This window comes from Schistocerca serialis, chromosome 2 (assembly GCF_023864345.2).
Source record: "Schistocerca serialis cubense isolate TAMUIC-IGC-003099 chromosome 2, iqSchSeri2.2, whole genome shotgun sequence".
In the NCBI taxonomy this organism is placed as follows: domain Eukaryota; kingdom Metazoa; phylum Arthropoda; class Insecta; order Orthoptera; family Acrididae; genus Schistocerca; species Schistocerca serialis.
In genome coordinates this window covers 314,541,000-314,556,163 of record NC_064639.1, presented here as the reverse complement: position 1 = coordinate 314,556,163, position 15,164 = coordinate 314,541,000, and the positions used below count along the sequence as shown (strand labels likewise).

The 15,164-nt window shown below is 36.4% G+C and overlaps 1 protein-coding gene and 1 long non-coding RNA gene across 2 annotated transcripts; both read left to right on the top strand.

Annotated features, from left to right (window-relative positions):
• Positions 1-1,930: 1,930 nt before the first annotated feature.
• Positions 1,931-5,026, top strand: LOC126457109 (putative ankyrin repeat protein RF_0381). The gene has a single exon (XM_050093156.1). The coding sequence runs from the start codon at positions 1,982-1,984 to the stop codon at positions 3,800-3,802; it is 1,821 nt and encodes a 606-aa protein (XP_049949113.1). The 5' UTR covers positions 1,931-1,981; the 3' UTR covers positions 3,803-5,026.
• A 5,606-nt stretch (positions 5,027-10,632) lies between these two features.
• On the top strand, positions 10,633-12,345 carry LOC126455533 (uncharacterized). The gene is made up of 3 exons (XR_007585333.1): positions 10,633-11,149; positions 11,424-11,804; positions 12,183-12,345. It is a non-coding gene; the product is annotated as an uncharacterized LOC126455533 (long non-coding RNA).
• Positions 12,346-15,164: the final 2,819 nt, after the last annotated feature.

Here is a 15,164-nt window from a genome sequence, read left to right as displayed (position 1 = left end):
CAGTCAGGCAGCTAGTCATACACCTACATGTCAAATTGACACTGTAGGCTCACACTCAGCAGGTTGCAAGCTATTAAAAGTGGTGCCACCCTTTACAAGTTAGGAACCATTGCAAGTGAAAAGGAAATACTTATATGCTACACTTTCTTCTGTTAAAATTTGTGAAAACTGTTCTGTACACTAACAATATTCCTTTGGGTAAAGAAAAGTCAGAACTATCAAAGAAATTTTGCGTATGTGAATGAATTATGTAGACCACCCTTTTCGATTATTTACAACATTGTTTGACTGTTGTACGCCAAAAAATGGTTAATTCCAAAAGCATACAAAAGTCAGGTGAGTCATTATCTTAAGACGTGATGCAGATAGACTTGACTCCGCGTTTGATAGTGATGTTAATGTCGCTTTTAGATTAATTAATCTTAATAGTTTTAACTTCGCTGGGATGAAGATTGCAATGAACTACCTTTGTAATTTATACAGACGCCTATAAAAATATGAGAGTTTCGTGTCGTACATCTAACGCTAAGTTAAAGTAATAATTACATTTAAAATTTCCGTATATATGTATTGAAAGTAGTCTCCAAAGTGTCAGTGGTGTATGGTAAGGTCTTCTTTTATTAATTTTGTGAGAAAAGCTTCGATACCGTGATAAATTTCTTGATGTCTAATGCACGATGATAATTAACTTGACCACATACAATTGTTCACTACTGTTTAATCTTGAGTCTACTTCTGCAACAGGGTCACACACGTGTTACAAAAATAGCAATCACACGCTGTCTTTATGTCAGGCGAAAGTTCCTGAACACTACTTAAATGCAATTAGCGCCATATTTTCCCCTTTTATAGCAATCTGCCATTTAGTATACTCGCTAATTTGTTTAGTGGCTATGAATAACTCAGGGATCAAAACGAGGAAAAGTAGACGAATTTTACAGTCACAAATACGCAATCATATTCCACCCGGGCGTAAGAGTTCCGTGTCAGCTGTTAATCTGTCGCTGGGTACAGCCAGGCGGATAAGGTGTACAGCAGCTAGCCACGTGACACTGGCTTCCGGGACGAAGCGTTAAGGCGTTTTACTTGCGCGAACACTCCCAAGCGTCGCGTCCCAATTTGCACGCCCCCACCCGAATCTGGAAGTTAACAAAACTTCGCGCTGCTCTTCACCGTGCACAAGCGCTATGCGCTTCGCAATTGACGCCTAGCTTTAGTTGCAGCAGTTCTACCGCGAGATGGCAGTCGCGCTAGACCTTAAATCAATTGACGGAAGTGTGCGTTGAATGTTAGTCGTAGTTGTGACAGTTCTCCTACGAATTTGTCGTATTACTGCTTCCTTCACCTATACCGAAAATGAACATGTATACAGTTGTTAATCGCACGAAGTACGTCATCTTAGTTTGGTGTCCCGGTTGACGCCTCTAAGGGGATTCACATTTTTAGGAACCGATCTAGCCGTAGTAGTGCGCATATTTGACTGGGGCAGTTGAGTGTGATTGTTCTTGTGAAAGATGCTAATATTTCACTGAAGTTGTTCAATGATCGCAACGTTGTTTTGCGGTAGTGTCAGCTTGGGCACCGCTGTAGATAAGTTTTTCTTGCTTCTACGTTACCGATGTGGATTTGTGTCTCCGACGTTGGAGTGCGTGGATGGCATGTTTTCATTTGAGTGCTTGTATTAGGCGTTTTATCGCAAGCGGTAGTTGACGCAGTAGTGGAAAGCGGTAGCAGCTTCATCTGAGTGTGTTGTTTAGTAAGAGGTTCACGTGTGTTTGTGGGTGCTGCGTTTCTACGTTTTTAGTGATCGCGACATATTTTGTGAGCCATGTACATGGACGACATCGTAGGCACAATCCCCGCTGCAGTAGGAGCTGGCGATTTGGAAGATTCCCAGGAAATGCGGGTGACTGACGTATACCCAGACACTCTCGTCAAACTAGGACCGCTCCATATTGCTGCTGCGCACGGCAATTTGCACATGCTCAAAGTGCTTATCGCACGGGGCGGTGATGTAAATGCTCGGGGTTCTTGCCCTGGTTCAGCGTTGAAGGTGGAGGAAGATCTGACGCCATTACATGTAGCAGCTGAAAATGCTAACGTAAACATTGTGCTCACTTTGATCCGTGCGGGCGCTTGTGTCAACGCAAAGACTCGTTCCAATCTTTACCCACTGCACCTTGCAGCATTTTACGGCCGTTTATCCGTGGTGAAGGCACTAGTATATGCAAATGCTGATGTAAATGCCGAGAATGACAGAAAATTCACCCCTTTATTTTATGCTGTGTACGAAAATTTTGAAGACATAGCTAGATTTCTTGTACAAAATGGTGCTCTTGTAAATGCAAGAAATGCAAACCTTGTGACACCATTGCATTTCGCAGCAGGAAAGGGAAATGCTAACATAGCAAAGCTGCTGATCCAGAACAAGGCCGCGATTAATGCAAAGAACGAGGATGGCTTCACGCCACTGCATACGGCCATACAATACAGACATGCTGCAGTAAGTCAGTTGTTGATTAACAATGGAGCGGATTTGAAGGCGAGAAATATCGAAGGATGGACCCCTTTGCATAGTGTAGCATACAGTGGATACCCAGCAGAAACTGCCAGACTTTTGATTGGAAAAGGTGTTAGCGTGAATTCGAAGGACAGGACTGGGATAACACCCTTATACCTTGCTGCTGACACCGATAGCACTGATATAATAAACGTCCTTATCGAAAACAAAGCTGAAGTTAATGTCACTGACAATCGAATGTGGACACCATTGCATACCGCAGCTTGCAAGGGCTATTTGGACACCGTAAAAATTCTTATCGCCAGTGGTGCTGTAATTGACGCAAGGACCCAAAAGCAGAATACGCCGTTGCATTTCGCAGCAAACTCCTGGCATGCCGAAGTAGTCAAATACCTTTTGACGAAAGGCGCCGAGGTTGATGCACTTGATGACACGAACTGGACACCTCTTCATTTTGCGGCAGGTGAGGATCCTACCCGCCGCAAATCGAGACACTTCGGTGTAAAGAAACACGTCTGTAAACTGAATACCATGAAAGCTCTCATAGAAAATGGCGCTGATATAAATGCTAAGGGAAGCATTGATGAAACACCTCTGCATATAGCTGTAAAGTTCGGTAGTCCTGTAGTTGCTAGATACCTATTAGAGAATGGTGCATATTATGACGTGAAGCCCCAAAGTAGCTTTGGTGACATTGCCGTTTCAGGGACTGCTTTATTGCATGCTACTGAAAAGCTGTTTCAAGCTGTGAAAAAAGCCAAGTGTTCTGAAATTGAAAAATGTGTTCAAGAAGGGGCACCAGTCAACAGCAGAAGTATCAGGTATGGAACACCACTTATGTATGCATCTTGGAAAGGATACGTAGCCGTTGTTAATGTTTTACTAGAAAATGGGGCCAGTATTAATTTAAGTGACAGCAATGGCAATACTCCTCTACATTATGCAGCAAAATTTGGGCATCATGAAATACTATGTATTTTACTGCAACATGGTGCAGTATACAACGCTAGAACCAAATCAGGCAAAAAAACACCACTACATTTTGCCCAAGAAGGAGGGAAAAACGAAGTTGCTGAGACACTAAAACTAATTGAATGTATGTTTATTAGAATTAGCCAAAATGATAGCACAGTCCTAAGAGAGTTAAATTCATTAAAGGACATAAAATATGCTGAATTTCTCGCCATAAAAAATTGCAAAAATGTAAATCAAGAAACACTGATACAAATAGCTTCAAAACATGAATGTGAAAAACTCTGTAAATTGCTTTGTGATTTGTAATAGAGTAGAGTACATTTTTATACTTAATCATATCAGACTGGTTTGACAGAAGTAGTGAAAGTGATATTGATTGTCTGAGATTTTGTACACTGTTGTTATCAGAAAAGTAGCCTCCATCACTGAAGAAATAATTGAATGAGAGTGTAATGGCAATCTGTATACATGCAACATGTTGAAACGACCGTGTTGTACTTTGTTCTAATTAATGTTTGCACATAGCTTACTGGTGTCAGTTTGCTGTGAATACTTTGAAGCATCAGAACACATGTTAACATTTAGCACTACAATATTATCTGATGCCAAGACATTTAGAAGCTCAAATCATGTTTGCAAATTATTATAAATATACATTTTTTTGTTAAGGAACTGATATAATCTTGTCTGCTGTTTCCAGGTGTTTTTATGTTCTTTCGTTTCACTGTTAGAAGCATGTGAAAATAAATTTAAGTATTTCTTTAAAGCGTCTTAAGGCTCATGATTTTCTGTAAAATGCATTAGATATTCACATCATTAATTTGGTAAACTTGTTCATTATGTTGACATTTAAGAATGCATGTGAAGCTGCATGTTAAATTACAATATGAGATGCTGCACAGATATATACTGTAGTTGGTTTACAAGCCTTGTGGATCTTCTCAGTTTATAATAGTTCAGTGAGGTCTTTCAATAATTGTTGTTGAAACTAGTGTTTTCATTATAGTGCAGTTTGGGGATGCCATATTATAAAGACAAAGAAACAAATCAAATGCTTGAAATAATGAAGAGTAACTAATCCTCTGCATGTAAGAAAAAATGTGGAGTTAAAATATGTATATGCTAATGTGAGTCCGTCAATAAAAAATAAATTTGTGTTTAGCCTATGCATGCTGATAACCTATGTATACTTCACTATCATATACTTACATGTTTACAAAATCTAGTCACAGCTTTGGAGCTGTTTTTGTTGTATTTGCAACATCTGCAATAAATTCATAATAAAAGAGGAAAGATGCAAGTTATATAAAAGTAACACACTCACATGTATAGAATGTGTACCATAAACAAATAGAAAACACCTAGTTACATTAAAACTGCTCATAATACACAATTTGGCATGACTGTTCAGTGGCAGATAAAGGCAAGAACAGTGAAAAGTGAAAATGAAAACAAATGTTAGATACAAATGGAAACATATCCTCTCTCTCCCCCTAGAATTAGAATTAGAATCTCTCTCTTTCTGTCTTTCTTTTTAGTGTGTCCATGTGTATTACACATGCTAAATATAGCATAGTAAAATTAAATTTGAAGAAAAAACTGTTTTCTCATATTTATTTAGTAACTGATTTTAATCTCTTATTGGTAACTTGCATTTAGAAATCAAATATTACTGGGTTATCAACTCTGTAACTATAGAAAATCGTTCATGTGTCCAATGCTACTTGTCATACAGCTAACAGAAGTTTTCAGTTCTTGAATCTTGAGGATTAGATAGCTGATTTGCAGAAGTAGGTATGTAGTGAACAGTAAGGTAAGTTAAAAAAATTGTTTGTAGTGTGTAGAGATTCCAAATTTCATCCATTAGTTTAATGGGGCATGGTTAAAGATCTGTGCACCAGAATATGGAACAAACCCAGAATTTTGACAGTGAGGTAAAGTCTACATGGAAATTAATTTTGAGTCTTGCATTGTGATCATGTAACTGTCAGTTCATCTGAAACATATTATACAGAAAATGCATTGGTAAGTGAGGGTAGGAACTCCAGGGTCTGTAGAGAAACTGAATCAAGATACGCGGTTATCTGCTTCAAAGAATAATCTTATTGCTTGATTTTGCTGACAACATACTTTATTTAATTCAGCTTCATTGCCTCAGAATTTATTTTCATTATTGATATATTTCTTTTGTTTTGGTAAAGACCTACTGTGATTTCTTATACAGATATGGGAAGTCATTTCTGTGAACAATTTGACTGTGTAAATGTTTACTATGTAAATACAATTTATCATACATGCAATTTATTACACACATGATGTCTGTGATAATTTTATGTTATGAAATTAGATTTCATTTGCTGATGAATTCATTTACGGAGTAGGAACTGTGGTATATGAGAAATGACTTCAGCTTGTTTTGAACAAGCTTTGTTTCAATACCAGCTTGATCTTGTTAGGCGGGTGACTGTATAATTATGTTCCTCTATGAAGGACATTTTTCAGACAGATGTTCTGGAATGGGAGACATGAATGTTACTGTGTTTTCTTGACCTGTGATTATGCACAGAGCTGTATTGGTGATATGCATTAGAGGTTTTGCTGATATACATTGGAGGTTCTTAAGTATCCCCTTAGAAAAGCTATTGTTTCATAAGTACAAAGGCATGGAAGGTTGAGTATTGTTGGTGTAAGGAAAAGAGGACAACATGAATCTTGTCTGTCTGTTACATATGGTGATGTAACTTGTTTTTGTGTTTTGAATATGGTTTGACACAGGGTGTATTCTACTGGACTATAAGGAATGAAGGTATGTTAAATAAATGAACACTCTTGTCTTCAAGTCCACACAGTGAGATATACTGTTCAGTGCAAACATGTTTAACATGTTCTTAATTAATATAAGTACGTGGTGACTCCATTTTAGTTTAACCAAGTAATGTTATGCAAAGTGATTTTTTTGGTGAATGGTCTTTAATGTATATTTTTGGAAGCAATGGATAGTGTTTATTGTTTCAAAATTGTGTAGTATGTGTCATTGTGAGATTACAGTTTAAACTGTTTGCTGGAATCATAGTCAGACCTATTTAGATATTAGCTGATATGTTTAGATTTTGGCTGATCCATTACTTGATGCTAACCTATTCTGAAATAGGATTTATTATTCCTGTCATCTAATTTTATCACTGTCACCTGCATTCTGTTTTGCAGGTAACTCTTCATACACGCAAAATGGATGCATACCATTAAGGCTGTCAAATTTTTGTTCATTGGATACTTATTTATTTTATGGTGACAACAGCAGTTAGAGACACATTGTTTGCAACTGTACATTTAAGGATTTAAACTCAAAACTAATATGTTTAAATTCTGAAAATTAATAATTTGATAGTACTAACAAGGAGAACGTTTAGTTTAGTTTTGTCATGGCATGTCATGTCATGTTCCGTAGATCACTTTCACGATTATTTTATGGACATGATGTGGAACAAGTCAGATTTCAAGATACACACACACACACACACACACACACACACACACACACACACACACACACACTTGAATAGTGCTAATATTAATATTACTGAAACTTTTAGTTCTACGCATGTGACTACATTTTGAAGTACATTTTTTTACCAGTTTTGAAACAGAAACTTGTCCATGGAATAGGAGTTGTCCAAAAGAAATGATTTTAAGCTAGATTTAAAACTTGATCTGCTACTTGCCAGACACTTTATGTTGTTGGGCAAATGATCAAAGATTTTTGTTGCTGAATAAACTGTAAAATAAAGACTGTCAATTAAAATAAACATATTTAATCAGTTATAGTGAATGAAGACAATTGTTAGTAGATGGAGCACTATTAATAATGACATTGATTGGTCCTGGATACTTTTTGAGAGGGCAGTCTCTGATAATAAGCTGAACAGTTGCTCTTGGGCCCCATAAGCAATCAGAATTTTTAGTTCACGTAATCAAAGGGGGTGAGGTAATAGTACATATAAGTAGTGTAGCTTTTGTTGTTCAAGCTTGCCAGGAATTTGTTTGTTAGGCTGTAAATGAAAACTCTGTGGTGAATCCATTATGAAAGCCACGCAGAGAAACAGTTAACCACATTTACTGAGAATGAGCGAGTGTTCTCTTGTAGCTCACTTTGTCTAAATGTTTTGAACAAATCTGACATGAAAGAAATGTATTCACAATTTGCTGATTTGACAAACTCCATTTTTGTAGATGGCTTTAATCATAACTAATTACAAAGTTCAAAAGTTGCATTTTAATACATAGCCAGAACATTTACCTGCATCAGTAACCTAACAGTTTTTATTATCTGTTTGTGGACGGTACACAGAACTTTACACTGATGTCTGTTAACGGAGTTTACAGTGTGTAATGGATTGAATCTGATTCATCTCTCTTTCTTTGTTTATTACCAGCTGCAATATTATAAGATGACTCTCATGGGTGTGGAACTTTTGGAAAGTGTAACATAGAAAACATAAAACACACATTTGAATATAATTCTCACTACACTGATCATTTGTCAGGAGATTGTCAAAACATGGGAATATATTACAGTAAACATGAACTGCTAATATTTACAGAATTAATGCTCTGTCAGAATGAAACATAGTTATGCACTTTTAATAAATTTATCATACATAAAATAGTTAATCTTGACTGATGTGACCAAGTGCTGTCAAATCTGAAATCCAACGGACATTTTTTACTTAAGCTGGACTAACAGTCCCTGTTAAGATATTCATATACAGAGTAGGTCGAATTGCTTATCAAAAGTCTTTCAAACTCTGTTTAAACTGTGCTGTAATTGAAACCAGGTTTTTAATGGGTGCTGGAAATTTATTGAAAATGTGTGTTCCTTTTAGTGATTTTAGGTCTTTATGTAGATTATTCTTATTGCTGTAATTGAAACCAGGTTTTTAATGGGTGCTGGAAATTTATTGAAAATGTGTGTTCCTTTTAGTGATTTTAGGTCTTTATGTAGATTATTCTTATTCCTAGTGTTAAGGCTATGTATTGCACTATTGGTTGGAAATAGAGATATATTATTCACAACAAATTTGATTAAGTAATACATATACTGAGAAGTAGTGGTTAGAATCCAAAGATTCTTGAACAGGTTTTTCACCAAAAATGATTTGTATTACACACTTTTGCATGCTAAAAGCTTTTGCTCAGTTTGATGAGTTACCCCAGAATACAATCCTGTATGACATATAGAATGAAAGTAAACAAGGGTTTTTATGTTTTTAGCTTATACATCTGACATCATTATCGCTGCAAATACAGACTTGTTTATGCACTTCAGCAATTCTGTGGTATGCCCTTCCAAACTGAATTCATTATCAAGTTGTAATCCCAGAAATTTAAGTGTCAACCTCTTCGATCTGCATATGTTCATATGTTATACACGTGCTGGAAGGAAATCTGTTACAGGTTCTGAACTGCATTTAGTGGGTCTTTTAAAAAGTTTAATGACAGTGATATAGCTATAAACCATGTATTAGTCTAAGTGAAAAATTTGATTAGCAACTATTTTTAAATTTGTACTTGACACGCTTCTTATTGTAATGTTTCTATCATCTGCAAATAAAACAAACTTAGCATCTGCCTATGTAACAGATGCCAGGTCATTAATGTACACAAGAAAAATCAGTGAACTCAAGATAGAACCTTGAAGAACACCATGTAATTAATTCCCAGTCACATGAAGACTAACTGCTGACTGCACAGGTATTTTGCAATGACACCCATTGTTTCCTGCTAGCTGGATAAGACAAACCATTCTGCAGCACTGCCATTGACTCCATAATATCCTAGTTTACTTAAGAGAATGCTGTGATTCACACTGTCAAAGGCTTTTGACAGTTCACAGAAAATTCCAGTTGCCTCTAATTTGTTATCTAATGAATTAAGTACATTCTCACTGTACATGTAAATAGCTTTCTCTAATATCAGAATCCTAAAGAAACCCAAACTGTGACTTGGGCAATATATTATTTGCAGTCAGATGCTTAAGGAGGTTCTTGAACACAACCTTTTCAGATATTTTTGAGAAAGCCAGCAAAACTGAAGTTCGTCAATAGTATGATGGTATCTTTTTATCCCCCTTCCTGTAAGGAGGCTTAACTTCAGCATATTTTAGGCAGTCTGGAGATGTTCCACTGACAAGAGATTGATTACACAAATAACTTAAGATACAACCCAACTCATATGAGCATTCTTTGATTGTTGTTGTTGTTGTGGTCTTCAGTCCTGAGACTGGTTTGATGCAGCTCTCCATGCTACTCTATCGTGTGCAAGCTTCTTCATCTCCCATCTTCAACCTACATCCTTCTGAATCTGCTTAGTGTATTCATCTCTTGGTCTCCCTCTACAATTTTTACCTTGCCATTGCCAGTCTACATTTTATATCCTCTCTACTTCGACCATCATCAGTTCTTTTGCTCCCCAAATAGCAAAACTCCTTTACTACTTTAAGTGTCTCATTTCCTAATTTAATTCCCACAGCATCACCCGACTTAATTCGACTGCATTCCATTATCCTTGTTTTGCTTTTGTTGATGTTCATCTTATATCCTCCTTTCAATACACTGCCCATTCTGTTCAACTGCTCTTCCAAGTGCTTTGCTGTTTCTGACATAATTACAATGTCAATTCTTTGATTAGCTTCATTGATATGTTATCATAACAACTAGAATACTTAGATTTTAACGATTTTATGATGGATGCTACTTCTTTGGGAGACGTGAGTGTCATTTCCACTTTACTGAAGTTATTTGTAAAAATTAGTCTCAGATACTCCATTGCACTGTTGACTGAACCTGATAACCCCAAGCATTCAGTAACAGATACAAAGTACTTGTTTAAGAGGTTTGTAACACTACATGCACTTGTTACCAATGTCTCATTTATTTTTAGAGCTATGTGTTCCTCTTCCTTTTTGACCTCAACTGTCTCTGCCTTCACTATATCTTTTTTTCATAATAAAGCTGCTTTGATTTCTGGATTACTTGCTACAATATTTTACAGTATTCTCTGTAATGCATTACAATGCTAACATCAGAGCTGTTCCTAGATAGTAGATAGTGTCCCCTTTTTGTCCCACATGACATCTTTATTGCTTGTGTAATCCATGGCTTATTTTTAGGCTTCTGTTTGATCTGAGTTACCTTTAGCAGAAAAAATTTTTCAAAAGAGGAAGCAGCTTTACTAATGAATGCTTTGTATTTTCCATTTGAGTCAGAAGTATTGTAAACATCTGCCCAGTTCATATCTGTGAACAGTTTCCTAAAATTCTGAATTTTTGACTGATTACCCTCCTGTTCTCAGATTTTATAGATTTTTTTTATCCTGAGAAGTTCCAAAATTAAACACAAGACGCTGCATGTCATGATCAGATAGCTCATTTACTATTGGTTTTTTGATACAACTTTCTTTTCCTAGATTTGTCTGCAAAGATATTATCAGTAGCAGTCTCAGAGAATTTATATACCTTGCTGCAAAGTTCACGGTGGGCATTAAACTGAATGTCAGTGTTACTAATAGCAATAATTTGTTGCTACCATTACCAGATAATGATTAAATTTTGTGGCAGAGGATTTCAGTGTGTTATTGCTGCAGCGATGTGGGAAGGTAGGTTCATTTGTTTAGCTGTTTTTATTTGCTTTTGGTTTAACCATGGTAGAACTACTCCACATAGGTGGTTCACACCATATTTACAGAAGCTAAGATTTATGGTTTTGATATGCTATGATAAGGTAAAAAATGGTAGTGTTGACAATGCAACGTATGTTATCCTTAAGAGACACTATAGATCACAAATCAGATTAGCAAAATCTGGACCAAATGATAACTCCAGGTTGTTTTTAGTGTATTTTTGGAACTTTTTTTTATTGTTTGTTCACAGTACTTGTCGAACACTTCTATAGGACGCTGTGACTCGAAGATTGGAATTGGCTCATAGCACATTGACTGCTGAGACAAGCCCCACTTCCTACTCTCAGAGCAGCCAGCTTATACCCAATAAAAGAAATGAACTTATACTGGATTAATGTGTTGCAGAACTGATGAAGAAAGCTGATGGGCAGTCACTAGTAGAACCAGCCTCTTCACTTAGTTTTCTAAATAATACTAACAAACAATGTGCACACTACTTACAACTATATTCACAGTGACTATTTATTGCTATGCTGCAAAATACTGTTACATAGTTAAGGTTGGCTATGAGTGGACACATTCCAGAGTGCCACAAAGTCAGCTGATTTTCACTGATCACAGAGGGGCAAAGGTATGTGTGTGATCAGTATATCATCCTGCTTTTCAGTTAACAGACTGGAGAACTTATAATACTTCCATTGATGAGTTTTCACAACAGCTATTTCTCTGAATTAAGTAGAGCTCTTTCTTCCTGGCTCAAGATACTTTAATAAGAGGCATTATCCATCCCATGTTGTAGTTTTTGTTTAATTTTACCATTGTTTGTTTTTATAAAATTGGACTTGTAATGATGTAGGAATACATTCAAGAAAAAAAATAATTTTTTTCATCTACACTGTTTGCTTTGTAATTGTGTTTCCATTGCTGTTGCTGCTTTTTCTTAACTCCACTACTGAGTTACTGCTTATAGTTCTGTTGTATAATCTTTTGCTTTTGCAAAATGTTCCAGATTTCACCTGGGTGACATTCCTAGAAATGCCATGATATTATGAATAGTTACTCCCAATTCCTTCTGGCACAGACGGTTTCGCCCAGCTGGAAGCTCAAACTTTGTTAGTTCAACTTGCTGAAAAGACAACAAGATCATAATATTTCTTATGAAGTTCAACACTTTAGTCATTTAGATATGACCCAGCTTACTGTGTTTCAGAGTGCTGAGTTTGAGGATGGATAATAAATGATGTCTACTCTGAAACCTCCTGCAGACAGATTTTTAAACAGTTGGTCATACTGACAACAGACTCAAAACACATTGATCCCTCATGAAGTTTGTTGTCAACAGTCAATGGCAATTCAGGAACAACAGTAACGGTCATAAGTGTAATACTAGATGAAGAAATGACTTACACTATCCTTCACTCAACTTGAATATGACACAGAAGGGAGTCAGATAAGATAGTCAACAATGAAATTTTTTGAACACTTCCTCCCCTCCCCCCTGGAAAGTAAGGAATGTAGTAGTTAATAAAATTATCTACAACCATAAACTGAAACCATAACTACTTTTCAACTTCAACTGTAAGGAGAATTTAAATGTCTCATAATTTCTTTTCCTCACAGTATATGTCCCACCCAGTCTGATTTTATTTTCTTAACCAGGAGAGTTATTTACTCCTTCACTCTTTCCACAAATCAAACACTCATTTTATCCACCTATTTTATTTTCTCCATTCTGTTCCCCACCCACATCTCAAATTCTTCAATTTTGTCTAGTTTCTCTCCTTTAACGTCCATGTTTAAGAGTTGTATGAAAATCACTCCACAGAAGGTATTTTACAAACCTTTCTATTAACTGTAACCATAATTTGTTGCACAAAAAGTGTGTCTTTTCTGGAAGGATTGCTTTACTATTGCAATCCTTGATTTTATCTCATGGTTGCTTGTCCAGTTAACAGTCATCATGGTCCCCAAACGTTTGTACTACACAATCAGGGTAATTTGATGTTCTGTTGTTTCCACTTTCATATCTTTGTCATGTACTACCAACACCTTAGTTTTCTTTGTGTAGATTTTCTTTCCGTTCTCTTGCAATCCTCCTCCAAGTCTGACTAGTGTTCTTTGAAGAGATATTGTTTTACCTGCAATCAGTGCTACTTCATCAGCAAATATGATACTGTTGATCTTATGGCTACCTGTGCTTACTCCTTCCTTCTCCTCCGTCTAGCTTCATAGTTGCTTTTGGCTTTGTGACCAGAGGATGCTGGGACCAGAGGCTGGGAATTGACTCATAGCACATTGGCTGCTGAAACGAGCCCCACCTCCTTCTCTCAGAGCAGCCAGCTTATACCTAATAAAAGAAATGAACTTATAATGGATTAATGTGTCGAGAACTGACAACGGAAGCTGATTGGCATTCACTAGTTAACCTACATCAGGTCACCTGCTTCGATTTTAGAATTTCCATTATATTGTTCCACTTCACTCAGTCTAACATCTTTTCTAAATCTGTGAAACACAAACTCATTGCTTTTCCTCTTTCTATATATCTTTCACCAAATATTATAATTAATCCAGTATCATCCCTTGTACCTCTCCATTTCTGAAGCCAAATTGCACTTCCCCTACATTCTCTTCCATTTCACTTACTTGTCTATGATTCTATACCTTCAATATACTTCAGGCAACATGAGTGGTTATACTTATTGTTCCGCATTCTGTGCATTTCTAGGTACCCAATTTCTTAGGGACTGGAATCACCGGAGTCTTGACAAAGTCTTCTGGCCATGTCTCACTCCCGTATATGACACTGCACAAAGCTGTTATTTATGCTCTGCCCTTTTCATCCAAACATTAAAATAATTCAACAGGAAGACCATCCAATCCAGTGGATTCACCTCTCTTCATTTCCTGTATCACTTTTTTGTATTTTGATGGCCAGAATTGAAGCTCCTTTTCCCTCTGATTCTATCTCATCTTCCATTTCAGTAGTTGATTATGGTTTATCCTTTCCATATCTTTCTTGTTTCTTCTTCCTTGTACAGTATCTTACCATTTTCATCCTGTTTCTCCTCCTTAACAGTTTATTGGTCCTTTATCCGAAATGACTCTCTTCATCTGCTGTTTTGGTCATGGCACTTTTGATTTTTGTCCATCTTTCCTCTACTTCTTTCTTCTTTTATGGTTTGGGCTAACTTCTTAACTAGTGTTTCATTCCTTCTTTTCTTATTCTTTCTATGGTGCATGTCTTCACTTCATAAGTTTTCTTCACTTTTTTTCAGTGTTACATTTATGTATGTCATGATAACATGTGATTAGTTTTAGTGTCAGCTCCTAGTAATCCATGAGAATTTTTCACTGCATTCTTGTATCTATTAACTGTGAAAATATAATTATTTGGTATCTTGTGTGAGACTGATGTGAGGTCCTATCTTTTGTAGTTTGCAAGCTATGTATTTGCAATCAACATTTTCTTACATTCATCTAGATTTACCTGTTCAGTCGCAGAGATTCCCAAGTGATGCTGTGCTAAATACACCACACTTATGGCATTCCACTTGCTCTGTAATGTTCATATATTGCTATTACAAGTTGAATCCTTTCAGTTGGTTAGACTACTTTTATTTTGATTTGAGACATAAAGTGACTATTCTTTTTGTTCTACAGCATAGTCCAAGCTGCTGTATATTTCTTTGTTAGTAGTATTTAGAGTAAACATAGACAGTGTGCAGCTCTGTCTTCCTGGAGCATTTCTTTTAGTTATAACACTGAAAACCTCTTACATGGGATAAATTCTGTTTTGTCAGATTTTATGTTTCTACAGTTGCTCATGCATGTGGTCTCTTATACAATATGTTCAGTTGACCACCATGCTGTGTATGTTGTGATTGAGTAAAGGCCAGTTGACATTTCCCATCATGTCATATCTGTCAAAAATTCCACTATTCATTTAAAATGGTGGCATTCACCCAGGTCGTCAACATCATGTCACTGT

Coding starts and splice junctions, on each gene's coding strand:
- LOC126457109 (XM_050093156.1), top strand. CDS start 1,982: ATGCTCAAAGTGCTTATCGCACGGGGCGGTGATGTAAATGCTCGGGGT.